Source organism: Scyliorhinus torazame, chromosome 18 (genome assembly GCF_047496885.1).
Source record: "Scyliorhinus torazame isolate Kashiwa2021f chromosome 18, sScyTor2.1, whole genome shotgun sequence".
NCBI lineage: Eukaryota > Metazoa > Chordata > Chondrichthyes > Carcharhiniformes > Scyliorhinidae > Scyliorhinus > Scyliorhinus torazame.
In genome coordinates this window covers 45,661,120-45,688,238 of record NC_092724.1, presented here as the reverse complement: position 1 = coordinate 45,688,238, position 27,119 = coordinate 45,661,120, and the positions used below count along the sequence as shown (strand labels likewise).

At 48.3% G+C, this 27,119-nt stretch overlaps 1 protein-coding gene across 5 annotated transcripts in view; it reads right to left on the bottom strand.

Annotated features, from left to right (window-relative positions):
- Positions 1-27,119, bottom strand: part of atcaya (ATCAY kinesin light chain interacting caytaxin a) — a 245,651-nt gene that overhangs the window by 52,776 nt on the left and 165,756 nt on the right. Inside the window, exons 2-5 of one of the 5 annotated variants that reach the window (XM_072482712.1) lie at positions 25,695-25,779; positions 25,438-25,553; positions 4,129-4,193; positions 1,468-1,689 (exon numbers count right to left, since the gene is read on the bottom strand). In XM_072482712.1, the coding sequence (XP_072338813.1) occupies positions 1,468-1,689; positions 4,129-4,193; positions 25,438-25,514 (364 nt within the window). In that variant the 5' untranslated portion in view covers positions 25,515-25,553; positions 25,695-25,779. Of the gene's footprint in view, positions 1-1,467; positions 1,690-4,128; positions 4,194-6,148; positions 6,309-25,189; positions 25,316-25,437; positions 25,554-25,694; positions 25,780-27,119 lie in introns of those variants that run through there. The other 4 variants (XM_072482714.1, XM_072482711.1, XM_072482716.1 and 1 more) reach the window with 4 other exon arrangements.

Genomic DNA, 27,119 nt, shown 5'->3' with positions numbered 1-27,119 from the left:
AGTTTGCACATTCTCCCCGTGTCGGCGGGGCTTTCACCCCCACAACCCAAAGATATGCAGGTTAGGTGGATTGGCCACGCTAAATTGCCCCTTAATTGGAAAAATAAATGAATTGGGTACTCTAAATTTATTTATTTTTAAATTAAAAAATGAATATCCTGAATAGTGGTGATCATCTGCATTGGAGTTAAAAGTCTCAAAAGGCAAGAAAAATCAAACTTCAATAGTGTGCACTCCACTTCTTGTGTGATCATCTTAAATCATTCCCCTGACTTGTTCTCTCCGATAATAGACTTGTAGCCATCAGTACTCCACCCTCATTGTACAGCTCAAAATGCGCCCTCCAGACGCACTCCACGTGTGTAAGGACAGGATCCAAAACTGTCGTTTTTCACAGTTTATCTGGACACAGTAGGAAATATTCATAGGTGCACCATTACACTTACACTGACAACACTGAATACTCCCATCAATACTAAATGGGTGGTTGTCATATCCATAGGAGACAGATGCACTACATTATAGCTTGTGAGCTCTCTCCACATTACATAGACATTATTTGTACTTTATTTGACAGAGGTCAGTTTGCAAGGCAGTCCTGCCAACATGGAGACTTGTTAGCAATGAGCACCGGTAAGAAAATTGAGACTAATCTTAAAGTCTGTTAGTCACTCTTGTGCCAGAGAGCTCTGCCTCAGCATTGGAGCCTTGCAGAATTAGCCCTTATACTCAGTGTTGATCTTTATTGGGGGAACTCATTGCAGCACGGTAGCATAAGTGGATACACTGTGGCTTCACACCACCAGGGTCCCAGGTTCGATTCCCCGCTGGGTCACTTTCTGTGTGGAGTCTGCACGTTCTCCCCGTGTCTGCGTGGGTTTCCTCCGGGTGCTCCGGTTTCCTCCCAGTCCAAAGACGTGCAGGTTAGGTGGATTGGCCATGATAAATTGCCCTTAGTGACCAATAAAAAGGTGAGGAGGGTTATTGGATTACGGGGATAGGGTGGAAGTGAGGGCTTAAGTGGGTCAGTGCAGACTCGATGGGCTGAATGGCCTCCTTCTGCACATATGTTCTACTCGTCCTGAAGTAAATGTCCAATAGAAAAAGATGGCCCACCACAGAGAAAGCTCCACGGTCATGATCAATGATAACCAACCAAAAGGAACAATCAAGCAGCACAGTGAATATGGGCAATATTCGATCTCTTTTCAACAATCATGGTAGAAATCGGAAGTAAACTCCAATCTCACAGTTGATGCCTCAACACACTGGCATTGTAATTCAATTCATCAAATTGGACGCTCCTGACCACTGTAAACCTCAATTGGCTCATATCTAATGAATGGTTACTTGAGAGAAGTCCCAGAGAAACCTCGAAGTGAGGAAGATGCAGTCTATAAATAATCAACCCCCTCTTCTGGATAGGAGGGGAGAAAATTGAAAGCCAAATAACTTTTTCCAAATTACCTTCCCATTCCAACTCATTTCCATTTCCTAAATATTCCAGGGAGTCTGTCTCGTCTGGAGTCTCCAGGTCATCTACATTAATGTCGAGGTCATCAGGCGTATCCAGGTAATCATCTGACAAGATGGAGCCTTCACTCTGATCCAGGGAGATGTTAATTTCTGGGGCAACAAGAGTCTTCCGCTTCGGATGATTCCCAGTGATATTCAGTGTGTTCGGGGGCACTGACCAGGAACAGAGATAGAGACAGTTACCAAAATTACTCAGTATGGGCACTTTCAATGATACATTAGAATCTAAAATTAACATTGCATTGCACGGCACTTTAACTTCTGAACCCAAGTTAGAGACTGTTCTTTGACCGCGGTGTCCCAAAAGTTATGGATCATGGTCTTTTAACCTCTCTAACCTCAGGCGTTTAAGATTTCCTCTAATGGCTAGAAGATACCGGCCGGAATTTTCTTAAACATGGCAGTGTCAGGTTCTGGCTGAAAACTAGCGTGTTTCTCCCCAGAAACACAGCCAGGTTTTCCGTACCAGACCTTTGGTATAACCATGCTGGATTTTCGGCCATCTTTCTCTTTTTCCGGATCATTCTACTCTCGCTCTCTTTCCGGTATCAATCTATACTTTGCCTTAACTATTCGCATAGTCTTTCACATTTCATTTTCAGACTTTGACTTTTAAAGTTATTGTGAGCCGTTTGCCTAAGCAAGAAAATCATTTCTGTGATTGTTTGAAAGTTTCAATTGTCTACAAACTGCCTCTCTGAGTCCTATGCTGGCTGGACTTATTAAAGAATAAGACTTTCAAATGACTCTTAATTGCAATCAACAGAAGACAAATAAAACGATTCTTATTTGCATCTGAGAAGTTTTAACTTAAATTTCTACTGAGTTCTAGTAATCGCAAAGTGCTGCTAAAACCGCATGGTAGATCTAACACCATCTACCCCACAACACATACAAGGGGAAGCCCTCCTCCCGCAATGGAGAAGGCCCTTTCTCACTGATGCTGGCACTGCCTGCTGGAGGCACTGCCAGGATTCCAGGGGTACTGCCCAGCCTTGACCCTCAGCCCGGGGCCTCCAGGCACTTCCACACCCTCGGCGGTGGTCATCATGACTAAAACCAGCAGTGAATCACGCAGGCGTGATAGCCTGCTGTCGGGTAGAGGGGGACATCACGGGATAAAGCCATTTAATCGTATTTTCAGGTTAATTCCCAGCACGTCACCAGCAGGGGACGGAGAAGATTTGAAATCGAGATCTCACAGGCACAAATCACATTATCGCCCACTCACGATATTTAGCGGCCATAATGGGATTTGCACCCTATACATTTGGAGAGTATCAGCACAGCTTCTTGGGTACGTCAATATAACCTGCTAGATCATGCTGATTTCTTCAACTCATTTTCACGATGTGGCGTCGCTAGCAAGGACAACATTTATTACCTTGAGAAGGCAGTGGTTGACTTTCCACTTGAAGTACAGCTATCAGTTTGATATAACTCAATGGCTTGTTGGACGCAAGGCCACTTCAGAGAACATGTTAAGAATCAGCTCAGGCTGGGTAAGAATGGAAGGTTTTGCGCTTTAAAGAAACTGGGTGGGTTTTATGACACTGATGTTGCTGATACCAAACTCTTTATTTCCAAAACTATTTAAACTGAATTCAAATTGCCATGATGGCATTTGAACTCTTGTTGTCTGAATTACTAATGCAGTAAGTCACTACAACACTACTGTATCCACAGGAAGTGGAACTAACAGACAGAAGGAAGACTGCTATTAATGATTATTGATCTTTATTTACAGTAGTAAAACGGAGCAAAATCACTACAAAATATCCCGAATTTAAGCAGATGTGGATCATCCAATGGATTTCCTTTAACCCTGGGTGCAAATCTGCCCTGTGGAGAGACAATGAGGGTCTCCTATCAGGTAGTTAGTTGGTGCAGTTAGTCAGGCTCTATCCTTTTATCTAAACATTTGGGTTCAAATCCAACAAAGACAGGAAGGATGAAGTCTCCTCCAGCTATTTGTAACAGGACTCATTTTGAACTGGGTTCGTGGGTCTTAACCCAATTCCTAGAGCACAGGCTTGTCCCTATTCAGTACCAATGGGCAATTAAAAAAAAAAAAATTTAGAGTACCCAATTAGTTTTTTCCAATTGGGGGGCAATTTAGCGTGGCCGATCCTCCTACCCTGCACATCTTTGGGTTGTGGGGGCAAAACTGACGCAAACACAGGGATAATGTGCAAACTCTACAGGCCCTGAGCCGGGATCGAACCTGGGACCTCGGTGCCGTGAGGCAGCAGTGCTAACCATTGCGCCACCATGCTGCCTATCAATGGGCAATTTCATTCACAAAGGTCACAACATGACTGGTAAAGAAATGGAAAAGAATGGCACACTGAGGTGGTTAGGGTTGAGACACATTATTGGAACAATATCAAGGGAACATTATTCTCCATCTGATATGTGCTCAACATGCTCTGGGAATGCTTAATGGAGCATTGTTTTATCCCTCCTGTAACCTGTGTTCTGCTGCGCTGCGGGTGACTGAACTGGACAAGTGTTCAATTCCCCAGCGGCAACAACTCTTATGCTGAAGAGCTCAAATTGACAATAGAAAAGAACAAGATAGAAAAGACTCACAAGTTCTATTTTCTAGAGCTGGTAATCGTCCAAGAACATCCATCCCTTGTTCCTCTGGTATCGGTCTGCAAAGCAAAAAAGAACATTTTTATATTTGATCAGCTCAACGGTGGGATGGTCCGTGGCTTCAGTTTGCCTGGCCTGTGATCTCAGGGCAGCAACGTTAGGTCTTGACCCAATTTCAGGTTTGTATCCCAACCTTTTCTCCCTGTTCTAGCAATAGGGAATCAGGAGTCAGCCATCCACCTGCCCTGGCTCCAGATCCCGTAATATCAATAGCTAGCAGGTTAGAATTGCTGCCTCACGGTGCCGTGGTCCTAGGTTCAATCCCGGCCCTGGGTCACTGTCCATGTGGAGTTTGCACATTCTCCCCACGTCTGCATGGGTCTCGCCCCCACAACCAAAAGATGTGCAAGGTAGGTGGATTGGCCATGCTAAATTGCCCCTTAATTGGAAAAACAAATTGGATACTCTAAATTATTTTTTTTTTAAATATATAGCAAAAATGAACAATCTCAGATTATAATTACTACTGATAGCTCATGTGGAAATTAAGCTTCCACCATGCTATTCAAAGTAGAGCAGGTCGGCCCCCACGCAGTCTTCCTCCCGAATGAAAAAAAAAAGTTAACTTCACCTCATTGCTGCTGGCGGGACCTTCCTGCGTTCAAAACTTCAAAGTGAAACCCTGTTGCAGTGTGGACATGACAAGATGTTCTCCGATTTACTACTTTGCTTCCTTTGCTATTTTGAATTTAAATCTAATGTATTTGAGCTAAGTCAGGCTGCTGTGCTTTCTTCCTTTTAAAAAAAAAATGTATTTTCTTATAAACCTGCATCAAAACAGGTTACAGCAAATAAACACCCCGGGAAACATACTTCCCAACAATCAACTATACAGTCTGTACAGATTTTCCCCTTTTTCACCCTGCTGTATTTTCAATAGTATTTGTATTATTGCAACACATCTTCTAAATTCTCTTACTATTCAGTCGCCCCTGGGATGTCTTTTTGTTGTGGACAGCCTCTAAATTAACCCCATGTACTAGTGTCTTCTGTCCCCAGTGCTCTCTCCACTCTTGTCCTAACAGTGCCATTCTTGTGAAGTTCTAAAGGTACCAGCTCAGCTCTGTTACCTTGCCCGAGTGACCATTCTTTGTTCATCAGCTGAGACAATAAATGTTGATATACTTTTCTACCATCTCGTGCATCATACACTAAGCCTGATTCTGAGGCGCTGAGTGTTTGTGGGCTCTTCAGGCAAGGGGCCAAGCCTGACCCTGTCCATACGTCACAACTACACCCACATACTTTACGGATGGGTTTGCGGTTAAGCGATTCAGAGCAGGGATTCTGGCTTGATTTTTTTTTTTCTCCTTCCTGGGGCCAAGTGTAATGCACCGAATATTGCTTCGGCTGAGAGCAGCAATCTCAGCACAGGTTGCAGATCAAATTTGGGGCCTTCCCGTTCTGTGTGGCTCAATTCCAACTCGTGGGGGGTGGGGGAAGCATTTACTCAGTGAGCTATGGGGGAGAGCCAATAGGATGAACCTTCTGAAGATGCCAGCTGGAAGCCAGAAACATTAATCACAGTACTCAGAGATTGGGACTTTACATTCAGTTGCTCTCTGTACAGGGGTTCTCTGACAGACCTTGGATCTGTGTAGAATGGTCTGTACACCACCAGCACACAAGGGCAGCAGGATTAACAGCAGCACACCCCCAGAGAAATCCAGATTTAAACACTGCAAGAAGAGACAGCACAGCGGGATTCAAAATGGAAGTCAGCTGGTAAACTGTGCTGCATAGCAGTGGATTCAGTCAGACTGGTCTAATAATTAAACACTTTCACATAATCAAGTATGCATAACACCTCAAGCGTTAACAGACTGAAAATCTGATACATCAAATAAACAAGCCAAAGAATTCTTAAAATAGATTTTCAAATTGTCTCAATGTTAACATTTCATTTTGATGGAACAATTCACAATACTGCACACAAATAGAAATGGCACCTCACCTTGCTATTTCTTTTTCATCAGTTAAGTAAATAAATCATGTGAAAATAATCTTGCTGTCAGAAACGTGTCTGCAGGAACAGCTGGAGTTTTACAGTTCTGCCACCATTTTGATGTTGCTGTCACATGATAGGGACATGTTTCCTTGTAAGGAATATTACAGTCACCCCCACCCCCCCCCTCCCAAACATCCTCTTCCACTCCCCTACACAGTGGAATAAGCTAAGCAGTTCTAATGAGTGGGATGTGAACTGAGCATGCCCAACATCTCCTCGGGGATCAGCATCTCTTCATGGGAAACAAAGGATTTAGCCCAGTCGGAAGAGTACTGCTTTATGACTGCTTGCACAGGCTGCATTTCAAACCTATCTCTTCACACCCTCACACTGACTGATGCTGTTCGCCCCTGCCACTAAATCACTTGGGACCCCGAAGGAATCAGGAAGGAAAAATAAAAGTATCTTCAATCTGGAAAACAACTCTATTAATTGCTTTACTTTCGATTTCTCCTTCCCTCCCGACAGTGCTGAATCCTTGCTGCAGTAAGGTTCCACAGTCTCCCGCTGGTTCCTTAGCTAAGTGGCTATTCTACAATCAGAGCGTCACAGTTGAAACTGAGCCTGATTTAGGATGTTCAGAAGAGGGAATACAACTGGATAGATAGGGATGTTATTTGCATTGTTGACAATTAACACTTTGTCTTTCACAGTGTTCCATTTCCACACACATTAGGTAATCAGGCTTTATGTTATGCCAATAGTGCAGTGATGTTGATAACTCCGACTGATGTCTAAGTGAGTCTGAGTGATTCTGAGCCACAAAGAGTGGAAAGGCCCCATGTTATGTGGGTGAGAGACCAAATTCAATTAGGTGCTTTATATATATTTAAACATGTATTCAATTATATCTAATTAGCAAAAGGCCTTTTTGGAACTGAAAGTGGATTAGAGGGAACACAGTGCATTGTTCACACGTTAAATCTTAAATGCTGCCATGTCAATTAGGGTCCGTAGTGTTCAGTCTCCTGTCATTGACTCACTGAAGCTGATTTTTCCACTTCATTCAAACAGATAGGACAACCTTCTGCTGACCTTTGTGATCCTCAGGGCACATCCCCACCTAATAGTGAAATATAATTAAGTTTCTGAAAGATGATGCTAGTTGATGGTCTGAGGGAGTGTTTCCTGTGGCAGTCTGAGGAAACAGTTATTGTGACAGTCTGTGGATGTGTTCTCCCTGCAAACGTCAGGATGATAGACATCAATTCAGACGAGACGCTGAGAAGCAGTGAACCGATGCTTTAATAAACTAAATATGGACCGACCTGTAGCTCCTCCCACACTGCAAGACTGCCCCAGATCAACAGGCTTTATGCCTCCACAGCTGGGCGGAGCCAACTGCAGCACCAATAATAACATTCCAACAGAATACAGCAACAACCAATAACAGAGCAGCAATAACAATAAGTATATACAACAGTGGAGATAATGATACTAATAAAACAGTAGAATAATAGTGAACATATATAAAACAGCCTTACGCAACCATAACCTGACTCACCACACAGGATTTTCTACTTGTTTAGTCATTTATTTTTCTCAGTTTTCTCCTCCTTGCCTCTGGCTGGTCCCTCATTCCAGGGTCCATCTTTCATACTCAAGCACAGCACGAGAGTGTTGGCTTCCCATTATTCACTGGAATCAAGTTTAAACTGATTGGATGAAAGAATCTCTCCATCTTCTGCTCACAGGGACACTACAGAAAATAAATTTGGCCGACACCGGGCCAATTACAAGTGGGGGGGGGGGCGCTAGTCTCCACACTTCCGGAAAGATTAGCATGAAATTACCAATCTCACTCACAAGAGTTAATGTTTCAGGTCTGTGATCCTTTGTCAGAACGGACACGAAACGTTGGTCGGGATTTTCCTGACACGAGATGAGTCCCAACGTCAGGCGCATATGTGGATTCAGGGCCCACGCACCTGAACAGCATGACTGTGGTAGTCACCACTGTTGTATTGTATGTACCGCATATGAGGTGTATTACGGTAAGGCCCCTGTGACTCGTCATAATTGATAGTGCATCAATTTATTACGCAGAGATTGTATAACGATGGATCTCCGCATCAAGCCTGATCGCCTGCAGCTGCACCCTCAAGCAGACAATGCCAAGTCGGCCTTCGCACATTGGCCAGCTTGCTTCGAAGCATACATCGGATCTGCGACAGAACCACCCTCAGAGGCACAGAAGCTCCAGATCCTCTACACGCGGCTGAGCTCCAATATCTTTCCCCTCATCTGGGAGGCGCCTACCTATGCTAAGGCCATGGCGGTACTGAAGGAGAACTACGTCAGCAGACCAACAAAATCTACGCCAGGCACCTTCTGTCCACACGGCATCAACTCCCCGGTGAGTCTGTGGAAGATTTCTGGCATGCCCTGCACGCCCAGGCAAGGGACTGCGATTGCCAGGCCGTTTTGGCTGTTGAACATTCTGAACTTCTAATTAGAGATGCGTTCGTTACGGGTATAGGGTCAGCTTACATCCGCCAGAAGGGGCTACCCTCGACCTCGTGGCGACCAAGAAACTAGCGATCTCCCTCACAGTCGCCTCCCGCAATGTACAGGTATATGCCCCCGACCGCACGGCACACCCCTCCTGGGAATCGTGGACCCCGCCAGCGAACACCCCATCGTGGACCCCACCAGCGACCGCCCCCAGCCAACCCCAGGCCTGCGCCACGCGGCAGCCGACCAACCCCGGAGGACCCAGGTGCTACTTCTGCGGACAGTCAAAACACCCCCGGCAGCGCTGCCCGGCGCGTGCTCTGCAAGGCCTGTGGGAAGAAAGGCCATTTCGCTGCTGTGTGCCAGGCCCGCTTGAACGCTGCTATTGTCCCTGCACCTCCACGTGCGACCCTTGGGCACCGCCATCTTGCTCGCCTCACAACACGTGCGGCCCGTGGGTGCCGCCATCTTGCCTGGCTCAGGACACGTGCGGCCCATGGGCGCCGCCATCTCCCCCGCCTCAGGACCCCTGCTCGTCGGGCACCACATCGGGCCGCACAACGCCTGCAACCGCCGCCGACCAGCCACGTCTCGCCACCATCATGATCGACCAGTCCCAACCCCACAACCTCGTGACTGCGTCGACGACAGTAAAGGTCGACAGGCACGAGACATCCTGCCTTCTGGACTCCGGGAGCACTGAGAGCTTCATCCACCCTGATACGGAAAGGCACTACTGCTCCCGCGCGGTACACCCCATTAACCAAAAAAATCTCCCTGGCCTCCGGATCCCACTCCGTGGCGATCCGGGAGTACTGCACCACCACCCTCACCATCCAGGGCGTAGAGTTCAGCGTTTCCCGGCTCTACGTCCTCCCCAACCTCTGGCTGCCTTGCTACTCAGCCTGGACTTCCAGTGCAACCTCCAGAGCCTAACCCTGAAATTTGGCGGGCCCCTACCACCCCTCACTGTCTGCTGTCTCACGACCCTTAAGGTCGACCCGCCTTCTCTATTTGCAAACTTCACCCCAGATTGCAAACCCATCGCCACCAGGAGCAGACTTTTCAGCGTCCAGGACAGGACCTTCATCAGGTCTGAGGTCCAGCGGCTGCTGCGGGAAAGCATCATCGAGGCCAGCAACAGCCCCTGGAGAGCCCAAGTGGTCATTGTGAAAACTGGGGAGAAAAACAGGATGGTCGTTGACTACAGTCAGACCATCAATCGGTACACGCAGCTCGACACGTACCCCCTCCCACGCATATCTGATATGGTCAATCAGATTGCACAGTACCAGGTCTTCTCGACAGTGGACCTGAAATCTGGCTACCACTAGCGACCCATTCAGAAGGAAACCGCCCATACACTGCGTTTGAAGCGGACGGCCGCCTTTATCACTTTCTTCGGGTTCTCTTTGGCGTCACTAACGGTGTGTTGGTCTTCCAACGGGAGATGGACCGAATGGTTGACCGGTACGGTCTGCAGGCCACCTTCCCGTACCTGGATAACATCACCATCTGCGGCCACGACCAACAGGACGATGACGGTAACCTTTCCAAATTCCTCCACACCGCCAAACGCCTCAACCAAACCTACAACAAGGAGAAGTGCGTGTTCAGCACGAACCGATTATCCATCCTCGGCTATGTGGTTCAAAACGGAGTCCTAGGGCCCGACCCCAATCGCATGCACCCTCATGGAACTCCCCCCCCCCTTCGCCACTGCCCCAAGGCCCTCAAACGATGCCTGGGGTTCTTCTCGTACTACGCTCAGTAGGTCCCTAACTATGCGGACAAGGCCCGCCCACTAATCCACTCCACCGTTTTCCCACTGACGGCCGAGGTTCACCAGGCCTTCGACCGTATCAAGGCCGAAATCGCCAAGGCCGCGATGCACGCAGTCGACGAGACGCTCCCCTTCCAAGTCGAGAGCGATGCATCAGACGTCGCTCTGGCCGCCACTCTCAACCAGGCAAGCAGGCCCGTGGCATTCTTTTCCTGCACCTTCCATGCCTCCGAAATTCGGCACTTCTCCGTCGAGAAGGAGGCCCAGGCCATAGTAGAAGCTGTGCGGCATTGGAGGCATTACCTGGCCGGCAGGAGATTCACTCTCCTCACTGACCAACGGTCGGCTGCCTTCATGTTCAATAATACACAGCGCGGCAAGATCAAAAATGATAAGGTCTTGAGGTGGAGGATCGAGCACTCCATCTACAATTACCGAGCGCACCTGGTGAAGGCCTCCCGCCCCTTTGAACACCTCAGCGTGGATTTCAAAGGGCCCCTCCCCTCCACCGACCGAAACACGTACTTTCTTAACGTGGTCGACGAATATTCCTGATTCCCCTTCGCCGTCCCATGCCCCGATATGACGCCTGCCACCGTCATCAAAGTCCTCAACACCATCTTCGCTCTGTTCTGTTTCCCCGCCTACGTCCACAGCGCCCGGGGATCCTCATTTATGAGCGAGAAGCTACGTCAGTACCTGCTCAGCAGGGGCACTGCCTCGAGCAGGACGACCAGCTACAACCCCCGGGGAAACGGGCAGGTGGAGCGCGAGAATGGGACGGTCTGGAGGGCCGTCCAGCTGGTCCTACGGCCCAGATATCTCCCGGCCTCCCGCTGGCAGGAGGTCCTCCCAGACGCCCTCCACTCCATTTGGTCGCTCCTTTGCACTGCGACTAACCAAAGTCCCCATGAACGTCTTTTTGCCTTCCCCAGGAAGTCCACCTCCGGGGTTTCGCTCCCAATGTGGCTGGCAGCTCCAGGACCCGTTCTCCTCCGCAAGCACGTGCGGCTCCACAAGGCGGACCCGTTGGTTGAGAGGGTACAGCTACTTCACGCGAACCCGCAGTACGCCTACGTAGCGTACCCCAACGGCCGCCAAGACACAGTCTCCCTCAGGGACCTGGCGCCAGCTGGGTCCCCCCCCCCCCCATCTGCCCCGGCATCACCCTCCCTTCCCCAGCGCACCCCACCACAGCCCCCGCTCCAGGACGATCCGTCCTCCCCTTGGTCCCACCTGGGGATGAAGATGAGGTCGACACGCTCCCGGAGTCACCGATGACCGAACCGACGCTTGAATCGCCACCAAGACTGCGGCGCTCGCAACGACAGATCACGGCACCCGATCGTCTGAATTTATAAACTTTTCCTAAAATGTTAAATGCCTACATGTAAATAGCCTTCCACCACCCCCGCCAGACTCTTTTTTAACAGGGGGTGAATGTGGTAGTCACCACTGTTGTATTGTATGTACTGCATATGAGGTGTATTACGGTAAGGCCCCTGTACTACAGGTACGGGGGTAGATCCCTGCCTGCTGGCTCCGCCCAGTAGGCGGAGTATAAATGTGTGGGCTCTCCAAGCTGCAGCCATTTTGGTGGCAGCTGCGAGAGGCTACACATCTCTGCGTAATAAAGCCTCGATTACACTCTACTCTCGTCTCGTCGTAATTGATGGTGCATCAAGGACCACAACGGCAATCTTCGTGGGGCAGGTATAAAATTTGTTCCTGGCCAGGGGCACACAGACAGACCACACGATCAGAGGGGAAACCATTGAAGTGGTGGTGCCAGGGCTGCAAAGAAGGCCACTGTCACCGTAGGCCCCCTCCTTGAGCCATGAAGTCTCCCACTCTGGTGGCCAACGCCAGGAAGCAATTGGAAGATTGCCTCCATGCAGTTGCCAGCCTTGCTGTGAGGCAGATGGATACACTCTGACTGGATAAAAGATGATGGTCTGGGCAAATGAACACCAATTGGCCCTTCAATTGTTAAACTGACCGTCTGCCGACCACTGCTGCCATTCCCGCCACTGCCATTCCCGCCCGCTGGTACTGCATTACCCAGTGGTGGACTGCATTGGGAGCCCTTCCGACGCAGCTCCATAGCATTGTATTGGCTTTCCCCACACACCCCATCTCCTCACCCGTCACGTGGGGGCTGGTAAAATATCAACCGTCGCTATTCGGAAGGACAGAGTGGATGGTAAAAGAGGTGGTGTAGCTCTGTTATTTAAGGATGACATCCGGGCAACAGTAAGGGATGACATCGGTGCTATGGAGGATAAGGTTGAATCCATTTGGGTGGAAATCAGGAATAGTAAGGCGAAAAAGTCACTGATAGGAGCAGTTTATAGGCCACCAAATAGTAACATTATGGTGGGGCAGGCAATAAACAAAGAAATAACTGATGCATGTAGAAATGGTACAGCAGTTATCATGGGGGATTTTAATCTACATGTCGATTGGTTTAACCAGGTCGGTCAAGGCAGCCTTGAGGAGGAGTTTATAGAATGTATCCGCGATAGTTTCCTAGAACAGTAGGTAATGGAACCTACGAGGGAACAAGCGGTCCTAGATCTGGTCCTGTGTAATGAGACAGGATTGATTCAGGATCTCATAGTTAGGGATCCTCTTGGAAGGAGCGATCACAATATGGTGGCATTTAAAATACAGATGGAGGGTGAGAAGGTAAAATCAAGTTTTGTGCTTAAACAAAGGAGATTACAATGGGATGAGAGAAGAACCAGCTAAGGTAGACTGGGAGCAAAGACTTTATGGTGAAACAGTTGAGGACCAGTGGAGAACCTTCCAAGTGATTTTTCACAGTGCTCAGCAAAGGATTATACCAACAAAAAGGAAGGACGGTAAAAAGAGGGAAAAACGACCGTGAATATCTAAGGAAATAAGGGAGAGTATCAAATTGAAGGAAAAAACATACAAAGTAGCAAAGATCAGTGGGAGACTAGAGGACTGGGAAATCTTTAGGGGGCAACAGAAAGCTACTAAAAAAGCTATAAAGAGTAAGATAGATTATGAGAGTAAACTTGCTCAGAATATAAAAAGATAGTAAAAGTTTCTACAAATACATAAAACAAAAAAGAGTGGCTAAGGTAAATGTTGGTCCTTTAGAGGATGAGAAGGGAGATTTAATAATGGGGGAATGAGGAAATGGCTGAGGAACTGAACAGGTTTTTTGGGTCGGTCTTCACAGTGGAAGACACAAATAACATGCCAGTGACTGATGGAAATGAGGCTATGACAGGTGAGGACCTTGAGAGGATTGTTATCACCAAGGAGGTAGTGATGGGCAAGCTAATGGGGCTAAAGGTAGACAAGTCTCCTGGACCTGATGGAATGCATCCCAGAGTGCTAAAAGAGATGGCTAGGGAAATTGCAAATGCACTAGTGATAATTTACCAAAATTCACTAGACTCTGGGGTGGTCCCGGCGGATTGGAAATTAGCAAACGTGACACCACTGTTTAAAAAAGGAGGTAGGCAGAAAGCGGGTAATTATAGGCCAGTGAGCTTAACTTCGGTAGTAGGGAAGATGCTGGAATCTATCATCAAGGAAGAAATAGCAAGGCATCTGGATGGAAATTGTCCCATTGGGCAGACGCAGCATGGGTTCATAAAAGGCAGGTCGTGCCTAACTAATTTAGTGGAATTTTTTGAGGACATTAACAGTGCGGTAGATAACGGGGAGCCAATGGATGTGGTATATCTGGATTTCCAGAAAGCCTTTGACAAGGTGCCACACAAAAGGTTGCTGCATAAGATAAAGATGCATGGCATTAAGGGGAAAGTAATAGCATGGATAGAGGATTGGTTAATTAATAGAAAGCAAAGAGTGGGGATTAATGGGTGTTTCTCTGGTTGGCAATCAGTAGCTAGTGGTGTCCCTCAGGGATCAGTGTTGGGCCCACAATTGTTCACAATTTACATAGATGATTTGGAGTTGGGGACCAAGGGCAATGTGTCCAAGTTTGCAGATGACACTAAGATGAGTGGTGAAGCAAAAAGTGCAGAGGATACTGGAAGTTTGCAGAGGGATTTGGATAGGCTAAGTGAATGGGCTAGGGTTTGGCAGATGGAATACAATGTTGACAAATGTGAGGTTATCCATTTTGGTAGGAATAACAGCAAAAGGGATTATTCTTTAAATGATAAAATATTAAAACATGCTGCTGTGCAGAGAGACCTGGGTGTGCTAGTGCATAAGTAGCAAAAAGTTGTTTTACAGGTGCAACAGGTGATTAAGAAGGCAAATTGAATGTTGTCTTTCATTGCTCGAAGGATGGAGTTTAAAACTAGGGAGGTTATGCTGCAATTGTATAAGGTGATAGTGAGGCCACACCTGGAGTACTGTGTTCAGTTTTGGTCTCCTTACTTGAGAAAGGACGTACTGGCACTGGAGGGTGTGCAGAGGAGATTCACTAGGTTAATCCCAGAGTTGAAGGGGTTGGATTACGAGGAGAGGTTGAGTAGACTGGGACTGGACTCGTTGGAATTTAGAAGGATGAGGGGGGATCTTATCGAAACATATAAGATTATGAAGGGAATTGATAGGATAGATGCGGGCAGGTGGTTTCCACTGGCGGGTGAAAGCAGCATAGCCTCAAAATAAGGGGAAGTAGATTTAGGACTGAGTTTAGGAGGAACTTCTTCACCCAAAGGATTGTGAATCTATGGAATTCCTTGCCCAGTGAAGCAGTAGAGGCTCCTTCATTAAATGGTTTTAAGATAAAGATAGATAGTTTTTTTGAAGAATAAAGGGATTAAGGGTTATGGTGTTCTGGCCGGAAAGTGGAGCGGAGTCCACAAAAGATGAGCCATGATCTCATTGAATGGTGGAGCAGGCTCGAGGGGCCAGGTGGCCTACTCCTGCTCCTAGTTCTTATGTTCAGGTCTTGAGAAACTTGTTGAATATTTCCTGAATTTTTTGTTTGCATTTCAGATTTCTAGAATCGTAATATCTTGCCTTTCATATCAATCAGGTACAGTTTTCACATTCACCATTAGCTCGATGAACTCCTGGCTTTAGTTATACTGCTCTCGGCAATTGTCTCGTGAAGACCAGGCACTGTTGTTTCAATATGGCCCCTTTCACTTGTAATTTGAAAAATAGGATAACTCCCACTCTGAATAGCATCCCCCGGCAAATTTGTATCCCTCCTTATATAGGAATTTAGGAATTAGGAGCGGAAGTAGGCAATTCAGCCCTTCGAGCCTGCTCCGCCATTCAATCAGATCATGGCTAATCTCTTCGCCTCAAATTCACCTCCCTACCTGTTCCCCATATCCCTTTAACCCTCTTTTAAAAATCAGAAATATATCTATCTCCGTCTTGAAAACATTTAATGATTCAGATTCCACCGCACTATGGGGCAGCAAGTTCCACAAATTCCCCACCTTCTGTGAGAAGTGGTTCCTTCTCATCTCAGTTCTAAATCTACCGTCTCTCAACCTATCTGTGACCTCTCCTTCTAGATTGCCCGACAATGTGGAACATTTGGTCTACGTTTACTTTATCAAAATTCCTTATATATTAATTCCTTTTAGTATCTTTTTAAAAAATTAATTTAGAGTACGCAATTCATTTTTTCCAATTAAGGGGCAATTTAGCATGGCCAATCCACCTACCCTGCACACCTTTGGGTTGTGGGGGCGAAACTCACGCAGCCAAGGGGAGAATGTGCAAACTCCACACGGACAGTGACCCAGAGCCGGGATCGAACCTGGGACCTCGGCACCATGAGGCAGCTGTGCTAACCACTGCAGCACCATGCTGCCCCGTCCTTTTAGTATCTTAAATACCTCAATTGGATCCCCTCTCATCCTTCTAAATTCCAGCGAGTATAAGCCCAAATGGTTTAATCTCTCCCCGTACATCAACCCTTTCATCCCTGGAATCAATTTGGTGAACCTCCTCTGAACTGCCTACAATGCCACCACATCCTTCCTCAAACTGGACATAATACTCCAGATGTGGTCTCACCAACACCTCATACAATTGCAACAACACTTGTTTACTTTTATACACCAGTCCTTTCGCAATAAACGCGAACCTTCCATTTACCTATTTAATTACATGCTGTACCTGCAAACCGACTTTCTGCGACTCATGAACAAAGACACCCAAATCCCTCTCCCCAGGGCACATTTTGAATCTGCTTTCCATTTAGATAAGAATTTGCCTATTTTTTCGGCCAAAATGGATAATTTCACACGTATCCACTGTGGTAGTATGCATTAGGGGTCATGTGGGGCTGTGAAGCCGTGATGTCATTGGCTGACAGATCCCGGGTCCTGGTTGGCTGTTGACCTCTAGCTCCGCCCTGAAGGCGGAGTATAAGAACCTGGAGTTCTCCCCCGCAGGCCAGTCAGCTACTGAACTGCGGGGAACTAAGTCACGCTTAATAAAGCCTCATCGACTTCATCACTATTCGTCTCTCGTGAGTCTTTGTGCGCTACAATTTATTAAGCGTGCTTAAAAAAACTATGGAGCTCAGCATCATCCCGGAATGCCTGAGGATCAGCCCCAACGCAGTGAACTCAGCAGCAGTTTTCAAACACTGGCAGACTTGTTTCGAGGCCTACCTCAGAACGGCCCCCGGCCGGGTCACAGAAGACCAGAAACTACAGGTCCTGCACTCGAGGGTAAGCCCGGAAATTTTCCCTCTCATCGAAGACGCAGAGGATTACCAGACGGCGTTCGCAGCACTAAAAAGCATCTATGTTCGCCCAGTGAACCAGATCTACGCACGCTACCAACTTGCAACGAGACGGCAAAGTCCCGGAGAATCGATAGATGATTTCTACGCCGCGCTACTAATTTTGGGACGGGCCTGCAGCTGCCCGCCGGTAAACGCGATGGAACACACGGACATGTTGATGCGTGATGCTTTTGTGGCTGGTATGAACTCTTCCCAAATGCGCCAAAGACTTTTAGAAAAAGAGTCGCTAGGACTCTCAGAGGCACGGGCCCTTGCAGCCTCACTAGATGTGGCCGCGCGAAACGCCCGCGCCTACGGCCCCGACCGCGCGGCAGCCCCTTGGGCTCCGTGGACCCCCGTCGCGACAAACCCCCCCCCCTCCCCCCCACCCCACAGGCTTGCGCGGTTCAGACCCCAAGTTGTCCCGGGGGAGCCCCCTGCTATTTCTGCGGCCAGGCGAAACACCCCCGGCAGCGCTGCCCGGCCCGCGCAGCAACTTGTAAGAGCTGCGGGAAAAAGGGCCCTTTCGCGGCTGTGTGCCGGTCCCGGGAGGTCGCCGCGGTCCCCGGCGAACAAGGATGCTTGCGCGCTTCTAACGCTCCCCAACCCCCCCAGCGCCCCATGTACGACCCGCAGGCGCAACCAGTTTGGGTCCCGGCCACCGCTGTCCAGCACCCCATGTACGACCCGCAGGCGCAACCAGTTTGGGTCCCGACTACCGCTGTCCCCGGAGAACAAGGCGATCTGCGCGTTTCTGACGCTCCCCAACCCCCCCAGCGCCCCATGTGTGACCCGCAGGCGCCGCCTTTTTGGGTCCCGGCCACCACGAGGGGAGGAGGGGCGCCATCTTGGGATCCCCCAGACCTGTGTGACGCATGAGGACGGCCATTTTGTCCACCCCCGCCGCCATCTTGTGATCCCCCAGCCATGTGCGATGCATGGGGGTGGCCATTTTGTTCACCCCCGCCGCCGTCTTGGACGGCAACAACGGACCCCAGTGTCGACGGCTCCACGGGGTTCGAGGAAGAAGCTCAAACACTACGATCACGTCTGGCCTCAATGACGCTGGACCAAGCACGGCCCCGGACGCTCCAGACGACGACAACAACGGTGCTGATAAACGGGCACGAGACACCATGCCTGGTCGACTCCGGGAGCACGGAAAGCTTCATCCACCCCAACACGGTAAGACGCTGTTTTTTGACCATCCGTCCCAGTGCGCAAAAGATTTCCCTAGCTGCAGGATCCCACTCCGTACAGATTAAAGGATTCTGCATAGTGACCCTAACGGTGCAAGGGAGGGAGTTTAAAAACTACAGGCTCTACGTCCTTCCCCAACTCTGCGCGCCCACATTACTGGGATTAGATTTCCAGTGCAACCTGCAGAGCCTAAAGTTTCAATTCGGCGGCCCAATACCCCCACTCACTATCTGCGGCCTCGCAACCCTCAAGGTTGAGCCCCCATCCTTGTTTGCAAACCTCACCCCGGATTGCAAACCCGTCGCCACTAGGAGCAGACGGTACAGCGCCCAGGACCGGACATTCATTCAGTCCGAAGTCCAGCGGCTACTGAAGGAAGGCATAATCCAGGCCAGCAACAGTCCCTGGAGAGCACAGGTGGTAGTAGTCAAGACAGGGGAGAAGCAAAGGACGGTCATAGACTATAGCCAGACCATCAACAGGTACACACAACTAGATGCGTACCCTCTCCCCCGCATATCCGACATGGTCAATCGGATTGCCCAATATAAGGTCTTCTCCACCGTGGACCTCAAGTCCGCCTACTATCAGCTCCCCATCCGCCCAAGTGACCGCAAGTACACAGCCTTCGAGGCAGACGGGCGATTATACCACTTCCTAAGGGTCCCATTTGGCGTCACAAACGGGGTCTCGGTCTTCCAACGAGAGATGGACCGAATGGTTGATCAACACGGGTTGCAGGCCACGTTCCCGTACCTCGACAACGTGACCATCTGCGGCCACGATCAGCAGGACCACGACGCCAACCTCCAAAAATTCCTCCAGACCGCTAAAGCCTTGAACCTCACATATAACGAGGACAAGTGCGTGTTTAGCACAAACCGGCTAGCCATCTTGGGATATGTAGTGCGCAATGGGATAATAGGCCCCGACCCCGAACGCATGCGCCCCCTCATGGAATTTCCCCTCCCGCACTGCTCAAAAGCCCTAAAACGCTGCCTGGGTTTTTTTTCATATTACGCCCAGTGGGTCCCCCAGTACGCAGACAAGGCCCGCCCCCTAATACAGACCACGACCTTCCCCCTGTCGACAGAGGCTTGCCAGGCCTTCAGCCGCATCAAAGCGGATATCGCAAAGGCCACGATGCGCGCCATCGACGAGTCCCTCCCCTTCCAGGTCGAGAGCGACGCCTCCGATGTAGCTCTAGCGGCCACCCTTAACCAAGCGGGCAGGCCTGTGGCCTTTTTCTCCCGAACCCTCCACGCTTCAGAAATCCGCCACTCCTCAGTGGAAAAGGAAGCCCAAGCCATAGTGGAAGCTGTGCGACATTGGAGGCATTACCTGACCGGCAGGAGATTCACTCTCCTCACGGACCAACGGTCGGTAGCCTTCATGTTCGATAATGCACAGCGGGGCAAAATTAAGAACGACAAGATCTTAAGGTGGAGGATCGAGCTCTCCACCTTCAACTATGAGATCATGTATCGTCCCGGAAAGCTGAACGAGCCGTCCGACGCCCTATCCCGCGGCACATGTGCCAACGCACAAATTGACCGCCTCCAAACCCTCCACGAGGACCTCTGCCACCCGGGGGTCACCCGGTTCTACCACTTTATAAAGTCCCGCAACCTCCCCTACTCTGTGGAGGAGGTCCGTACAGTCACAAGGAACTGCCACATCTGCGCAGAGTGCAAACCGCACTTTTTCAGGCCGGATGGTGCGCACCTGATCAAGGCTTCCCGTCCCTTTGAACGCCTTGGTCTGGATTTCAAAGGGCCCCTCCCCTCCACCGACCGCAACATATACTTCCTGAACGTGGTGGACGAGTACTCCCGTTTCCCCTTCGCCATCCCCTGCCCTGACATGACAGCGGCCACAGTCATTAAAGTCCTTAACACCATATTCACACTGTTCGGTTGCCCCGCATACGTCCACAGCGACAGGGGGTCCTCCTTTATGAGTGACGAGCTGCGCCAGTTCCTGCTCAGCAACGGTATAGCCTCGAGCAGGACGACCAGCTACAACCCCCGGGGGAACGGGCAAGTAGAGAGGGAGAACGGCACGGTCTGGAAGACCGTCCTACTGGCCCTATGGTCCAGGGACCTCCCAGTTTCATGGTGGCAGGAGGTCCTCCCGGACGCTCTCCACTCCATCCGGTCGCTACTGTGTACTAGCACTAACCAAACGCCTCATGAGCGCCTCCTTGTCTTCCCCAGGAAGTTCTCCTCTGGAACGTCGCTGCCGACCTGGCTGGCAGTCCCAGGACCCATCCTGCTCCGAAAACATGTGCGGGCGCACAAGTCGGACCCGTTGGTCGAGAGGGTTCGCCTCCTCCACGCGAACCCGCAGTACGCTTACGTGGAGTACCCCGACGGCCGACAGGACACGGTCTCCCTGCGAGATCTGGCGCCCGCCGGCAACACACACACCCCCCCGACACCAATCACCCCCTCCCTGCCACCGGCGCACCCCGCGAGCGCCCCCTTCCCGGGGGGATCGGTCCTCCTCCCAGGTCCGACCAGAAGTGAAGCGGAAGCAGAAACCGTAAGGCTCCCGGAGACGACAACACGGGAACAAGCACCACCACCGGGGCCGAGGCGATCGACGAGGACGACCAGACCGCCCGACCGACTTGTGGCATCAATGTAACATTACTATATTGTGGACTGTAACGAGAACGTTTTTCCTTTTCCCCCTTTTACTGTAAATAGTTCAAAACACAAAAAAAAACCTCTGTACATGCAAAAGTTTTCCTCCCAGGACCAGCCTTGTAAACCCTTACCACCATACGAAATACCACCCCGCCGGGTTCATTTTTAACAAGGGGTGAATGTGGTAGTATGCATTAGGGGTCATGTGGGACTGTGAAGCCGTGATGTCATTGGCTGACAGATCCTGGGTCCTGGTTGGCTGTTGACCTCTAGCTCCGCCCTGAAGGCGGAGTATAAGAACCTGGAGTTCTCCCCCGCAGGCCAGTCAGCTACTGAACTGCGGGGAACTAAGTCACGTTTAATAAAGCCTCATCGACTTCATCTCTATTCGTCTCTCGTGAGTCTTTGTGCGCTACATCCACATTAAACTCCATCTGCCAAATTTTGGCCCAATCTCCTAGCTTATCTATATCCGTCTGTAAAATCTTTATCTCCTCTTCACTGCCTGCTTTCTCATCTATTTTAATATCATCCGCACATTTTGCTATGTTACACTCTGTTCCTGCTTGCAGATCATTTATATAGATGGTGAATAGTTGAGGTCCGAGGACTGATCCCTGCGGCACCTCACTAGTTACAGTACTCCTTAAAATCAGATAATTTGTCAATTTATCTCATTTATCACGGTGGGACCATGGTGTTCACAAACTGGCCACAATTCAAAACGTATTTCACTGGCTGTCTCTTTGGGATATCCAGGAGCTCTGAAAGGCGTTATTAAAATTCAGGACCCCTCTTTTACCTACTTTTACTGTCCAGCAAGACAAAGAGAAGGAAACAAATTTGAATCCCAGTCCACTGCCAGGAGGACCTTGTGAATGGAATCCAAGAGCCACATGGGATAGTATGTCTGCTAATAGGCACAGATAAAAGTGACATGAGTTATAAACTCCAGCCCCAGTCGTCTGAAGAGCATTGTGAATTTAGGATGTAAAACACTGATAATTTGTGGCCGGGACATTATTCCAAAAGTACAGATTGATTATAACCACAAACTTTCCTTTACACGCAGTGTTGCCAGCACTTCTTGTTCAAGGTCAGTCCACGCTGTTTGTGTCAAAACACACAATCCTAACTATTACCCGACTGTACTTTGTGGATTCTGGCAGACCTGCTCTCGGGGAATACTGGAAGTTCTGCACTTTGGACAAGCCCGTCTCACACTAACTCAACACCAAATACTGTAGCTGTTTAGTCACCTGTATTGGTAACTATACACAATGTCTAAGCACCTTATTCACTTCAATAAATGCTCAGTATATCTATGTTGTATTAAAGAAATCTTGCATTGGTACGCGCCTCCTGTCTTACAGTTTTCAGATCCACCTTTTTGTCAATATTTCCCTTTCAATTTTGTTGTCAATGATCATTGTGTTTGCAGGTTCAGGCCTCCAGATGAGGCCTGTGGAATGGGTTTTGTAACACCTTTTCCCAATTCCCTCGGGTACACACAAAAATATTAACTGCTAGTGATTAGCAATTATGTTAGTATTGTTTTGTCTAGGAACCCTCCTGATGCTGAAATTAGACTTTGTGGCATAGCAGAAAATTGAAGACCTGGAACTTTGAGCAGCCAGAAGTAAATTCTGAGGGAAAAAACATCCTCTGTGTAATGTGGAATTCACTCTAACATTGTTTGTCTGCTTGGCCCAAGATAGCACTCTTTCCTCGGGGTTGGGAAAGCTCTGGATCCAAACCTCACTCCAGGACCTGAAGCAAAACCTAAGCTGGCAGTGAGACACGTTGAAGGTCCCATCATTCAGGTAAATTCATAGATTAATTCAGCACACAAGAAGGTCATTTGGCCCATACTTCCCTGTGCCAACAGTTTCCCCATAGCCCTGCAAGCTTCACCTTTCCAATTAAACATTGAATTCCTTTTGGAAAGTTACTGCTGAATCTACTTCTACTAGCCTTTCCAGCAGAGGGTGAGATACCAAAACTCGCCGCGTAAATTAATTTTTTCTCACCGCCCCTTTTTCCAGCAATTATCTCCATTTGTATCCTCTGATTACCGACTCTCCAAAGTGGAAACAGTAGCTCCTTACATCCTCTATCAAATCACTTCATAATTTTGAACAACTCTAATAAATCACCTCTTAAACTTCTCTACTCTGAGGAAAATAACCCCAGCTTCTCGTGTTTCTCCACATAACTGAGACAGAACTCTCTTGATGATGGCTTATCAGTGATACGGGGATTTAGCACATCTTCCTGTTTTTTGACAGAGTTATGCAGACTCAAAACGTTAGCTCCCATCTCTCTCCACAGATGCTGTCAGACCGGCTGAGATTGTCCAGCAGTTTCTGTTTTTGTTTCAGATTCCAGCATCTGCAGTAATTTGCTTTCATCTTCCTTTTGTTGTCGTCTGTGCCTCTATTTCTAAAACTAAGGGTCCCATAATGCTTTCTAAAAAAAACCAGTCTTCTCAATATGATGCTAAAGATGTTACACTGAGATTCCACAATTGCCTGTTCTCTGGCTTTAGGAGAGACTGCAGATCCTGTGACGCTATTTGAAGAAGAGTGAGGAGCTGTCCCACTCAACATCCCTCTCACAACTGGTTCTGGATCTCACTGCTGTTTATGGGATAGTGATTGGTTACCGTTTTTGCCGACAAAAAACATTCACTATACATCCATGCTGGTATTATATAAATCGCTTTGAGACTATGAAAGGAACAATAAAAATGTAGGTATGATCATTAATTTTGATTTATTGATACACAGTGGTGGTTGATGCGCTGCTCCATTTGGCTCTCAGTCATTAAAATGAATCAATTTTCTTCATTTTTTTTGGTCTCTGGCCTGAAGGTGTTGACGGTTTTGGGCTCCAGCTACATATGTACATAAGAACATAAGAACTAGGAACAGGAGTAGGCCATCTTGCCCCTCGAGCCTGCTCTGCCATTTAATGAGATCATGGCTGATCTTTGTGGACTCAGCTCCACTCTCCATACACCATATCCCCGAATCCCTTTATTCTTTAGAAAGGCATCTATCTTTTTCTTAAAAACGTTTAAAGAAGGATCCTCAACTGCTTCACTGGGCAAGGAATTCCAGAGATTCACAACCCTTCGGGTGAAGAAGTTCCTCCTACACTCCGTCCTAAATCTACCTCCCCTTATTTTGAGGCTATGCCCCCTAGTTCTGCTTTCCCCGACCAGTGGAAACAACCTGCCCGCATCTATCCTATATATTCCCTTCATAATTTTATATGTCTCAATAAGATCCCCCTGCATCCTTCTAAACTCCATGAGTACAGTCCCAGTCTACTCAACCTCTCGTCATAATCTAATCCCCTCAACTCTGGGATCAACCTAGTGAATCTCCTCTGCACTCCCTCCAGTGCCAATATGTCCTTTCTCAGGTAAGGAGACCAAAACTGAACACAATACTCCAGATGCGGCCTCACCAACACCCTATACAATTGCAGCATAACCTCCCTAGTCTTGAACTCCATCCCTCTAGCAATGAAAAACAAAACTCGATTAGCCTTCTTAATCACCTGTTGTACCTGCACACCAACTTTTTGCGACTCGTGCACCAGCACATCCAGGTCCCTCTGCACAGCAGCATGTTTTAACATCTTACTGTTTAAATAATAATCCATTCTGCTGTTATTCCTCCCAAAATGGATAGCCTCACACTTGGCAACATTGAATTCCATCTGCCTGACCCTAGCCCATTCACCTAACCTTTCCAAATCCTTCTGCAGACTTCCGGTATCCTCTGCCCTTTTTGCTTTACCACTCATCTTAATGTCGTCTGCAAACTTTGACACATTGCACTTGGTCCAAATCGTCTATGTAAATTGTGAACAACTGCGGGCCCAACACTGATCCTTGAGGGACCCCACTAGTTACAGGTTGCCAACCAGAGAAACACCCATTTATCCCCACTCTCTGCTTTCTGTTAGTAGCTAACCCTCCGGTAGCTCACCTGGTCAAAATCACTCGGCTATTCAACTACAGGTAGCATCATAACTGTCTCTGATCATCCAACATCCATGCTTACAAGTATGCATTCCCAGCAGGTATCACAGGACTCTAGCTGATTCTTCCCCCGCCACGTTCCCCCCCCCCCCCAAACCCGGTTCACACCCCCACCGCCATGATCAAATACCTTTGAGAAAGAGGGGCAAAGTTGTGATTTGAGGCATTACAGAAAGCCAGAAAGACCCATCGCATCAGGCAGTGAACCTGGAACCACTGTGGTGAGGCAGGCAGTGAAAGCGTTAACGGCATAAATGTTTTCAGCAGGGCTTTGTGTCCCTGACGACTGTCGGTCTGGACAGGAATGCTCCCTTGAAAACTGATGGACTCTCAGCATTAATGTAAATGTGGAGATGTGTGAGCATCTGGACAGCTAACCTGGGAAAATCATCATCCTGCCATTCCTCCTTCAGTTCAACATTTTCCATTCGAAGCGCTGCCTCGCTGGTCCCCATCAGAATCCCGAAGATGGAGGGCACTACAAAATTCAGCAGCTGAACAGATGTAATAAATGATATTGATTAAAAACATTAGGACAGCCGTCTGGTATAACCACATAAAATCATGGCATATCATTTAACTAACCTTGAAATAACAACAACAACAAAAAAAAGGGTTTGAAAAGAACCACTTACATTCTCTTGGATCCTTTATGGCTTGTTATTTTAATAAGAAATGGTCCTTTTGTCCATCAACGACATATTCCTCCGTCTGTTCGTCCTCAAGTAGACAATTTAAATTGTTAATTCTGAAAGCAGCAGCTTAAATAGCTGATCTTTTGCCCACCTTCACAAGGAACCTTCCTATGCTGGGTATATCTCTGCTCTCATCCCCGGTATGGGTACAGATGCCAGTCACAGACTTAATTTTTTCATTGCCAGCAGACTCCTGACATGCACAGTGCTGCGTGGAAAGGTAATTACCAGGTTGGCAGGCACATCAGCCAACGGCAGCCTTATCCTGATTGGTGGCACGCTGTGATGAAATCTGCAAGCACCATCCAATCACCGAAGGGAGAAATCAGAACATACTGTTCATCCTGCACCACATCTACTCCTTTATCTGTGCACAGCTCAGTGCTACTTTATCTGCTCCCTCTCCCACTCCTCTGAAAACTCCCACCTTTCTTCTTCACTCAAACATCTTCTCTCTATTAGATGTTCCCAAGTGTGTGCATAGAATGAAAACGGCAGAGGACCAGCAGAGAATATATAAAAAGGAGTGCAGAAGGGATGTGTCTGATAAAGGGCTGCCCCCGCCCCCCAGACAACGAGTTCCTACAGATTATTCAACTGTGGTAAAGTAAGACAAAATTCTGATCTTCCCCCGATGCCAGCACTTCCTTCAAGAGTCACAGGAAATCATTCGCAGTCTCGGAAAATCGGTGTTGTGTACAGTTGAAGAGATTATAATGCAATAGGATGGAAATGTTTAAAATGACAAGGGGATAGGATGGGGTTGACAGAATAGGACTGTTTGCTGTAGTTCAGGGTCTAGAACAAGGGGCCGGCGATGCATAATTAAATGTAAGAGACTTAAAACAGAGAACAGAACAAACTCCCCTCACACAAAGAGTCATGAGACTGTGGATTTCACTTCTGAGGTTAGTCACCGAGATAAAAACGATGCCAACATTCAAGATTAGATCGGATAGATAAATGAAAGAAACGGGGATGGGGAGGTAGGAAAGATCTAATAAAAGGCGATTACAGCAATTTACTTTCACGCAAGTTAAATGTCATTATGGACTGGTTGAGCCTATATTTTTAATGACAGGAAAGATGGTTAATTTATTTTGACCAGGTTAGGGTATACCAAACATTGTGTGCATATGCGAAGCAAATACAAGTATAAAATCATTTAATTTGAGTCCATTTATTATTTGAGGGGCCAGGGAGTTGGGGGGGGGGGGGGGGGGGGGGGGAGTTGGGGGGGGGGGGGGGGGTTGCTGGCTATGTGAAACAACAGTCTATTTGTCCTGCGCACTCGGTCAGTATTCTCAGAATATTGTGAACCCTCCAGATGTTTCATTGTAAAGATACAAATGTTTGTTTGAATGA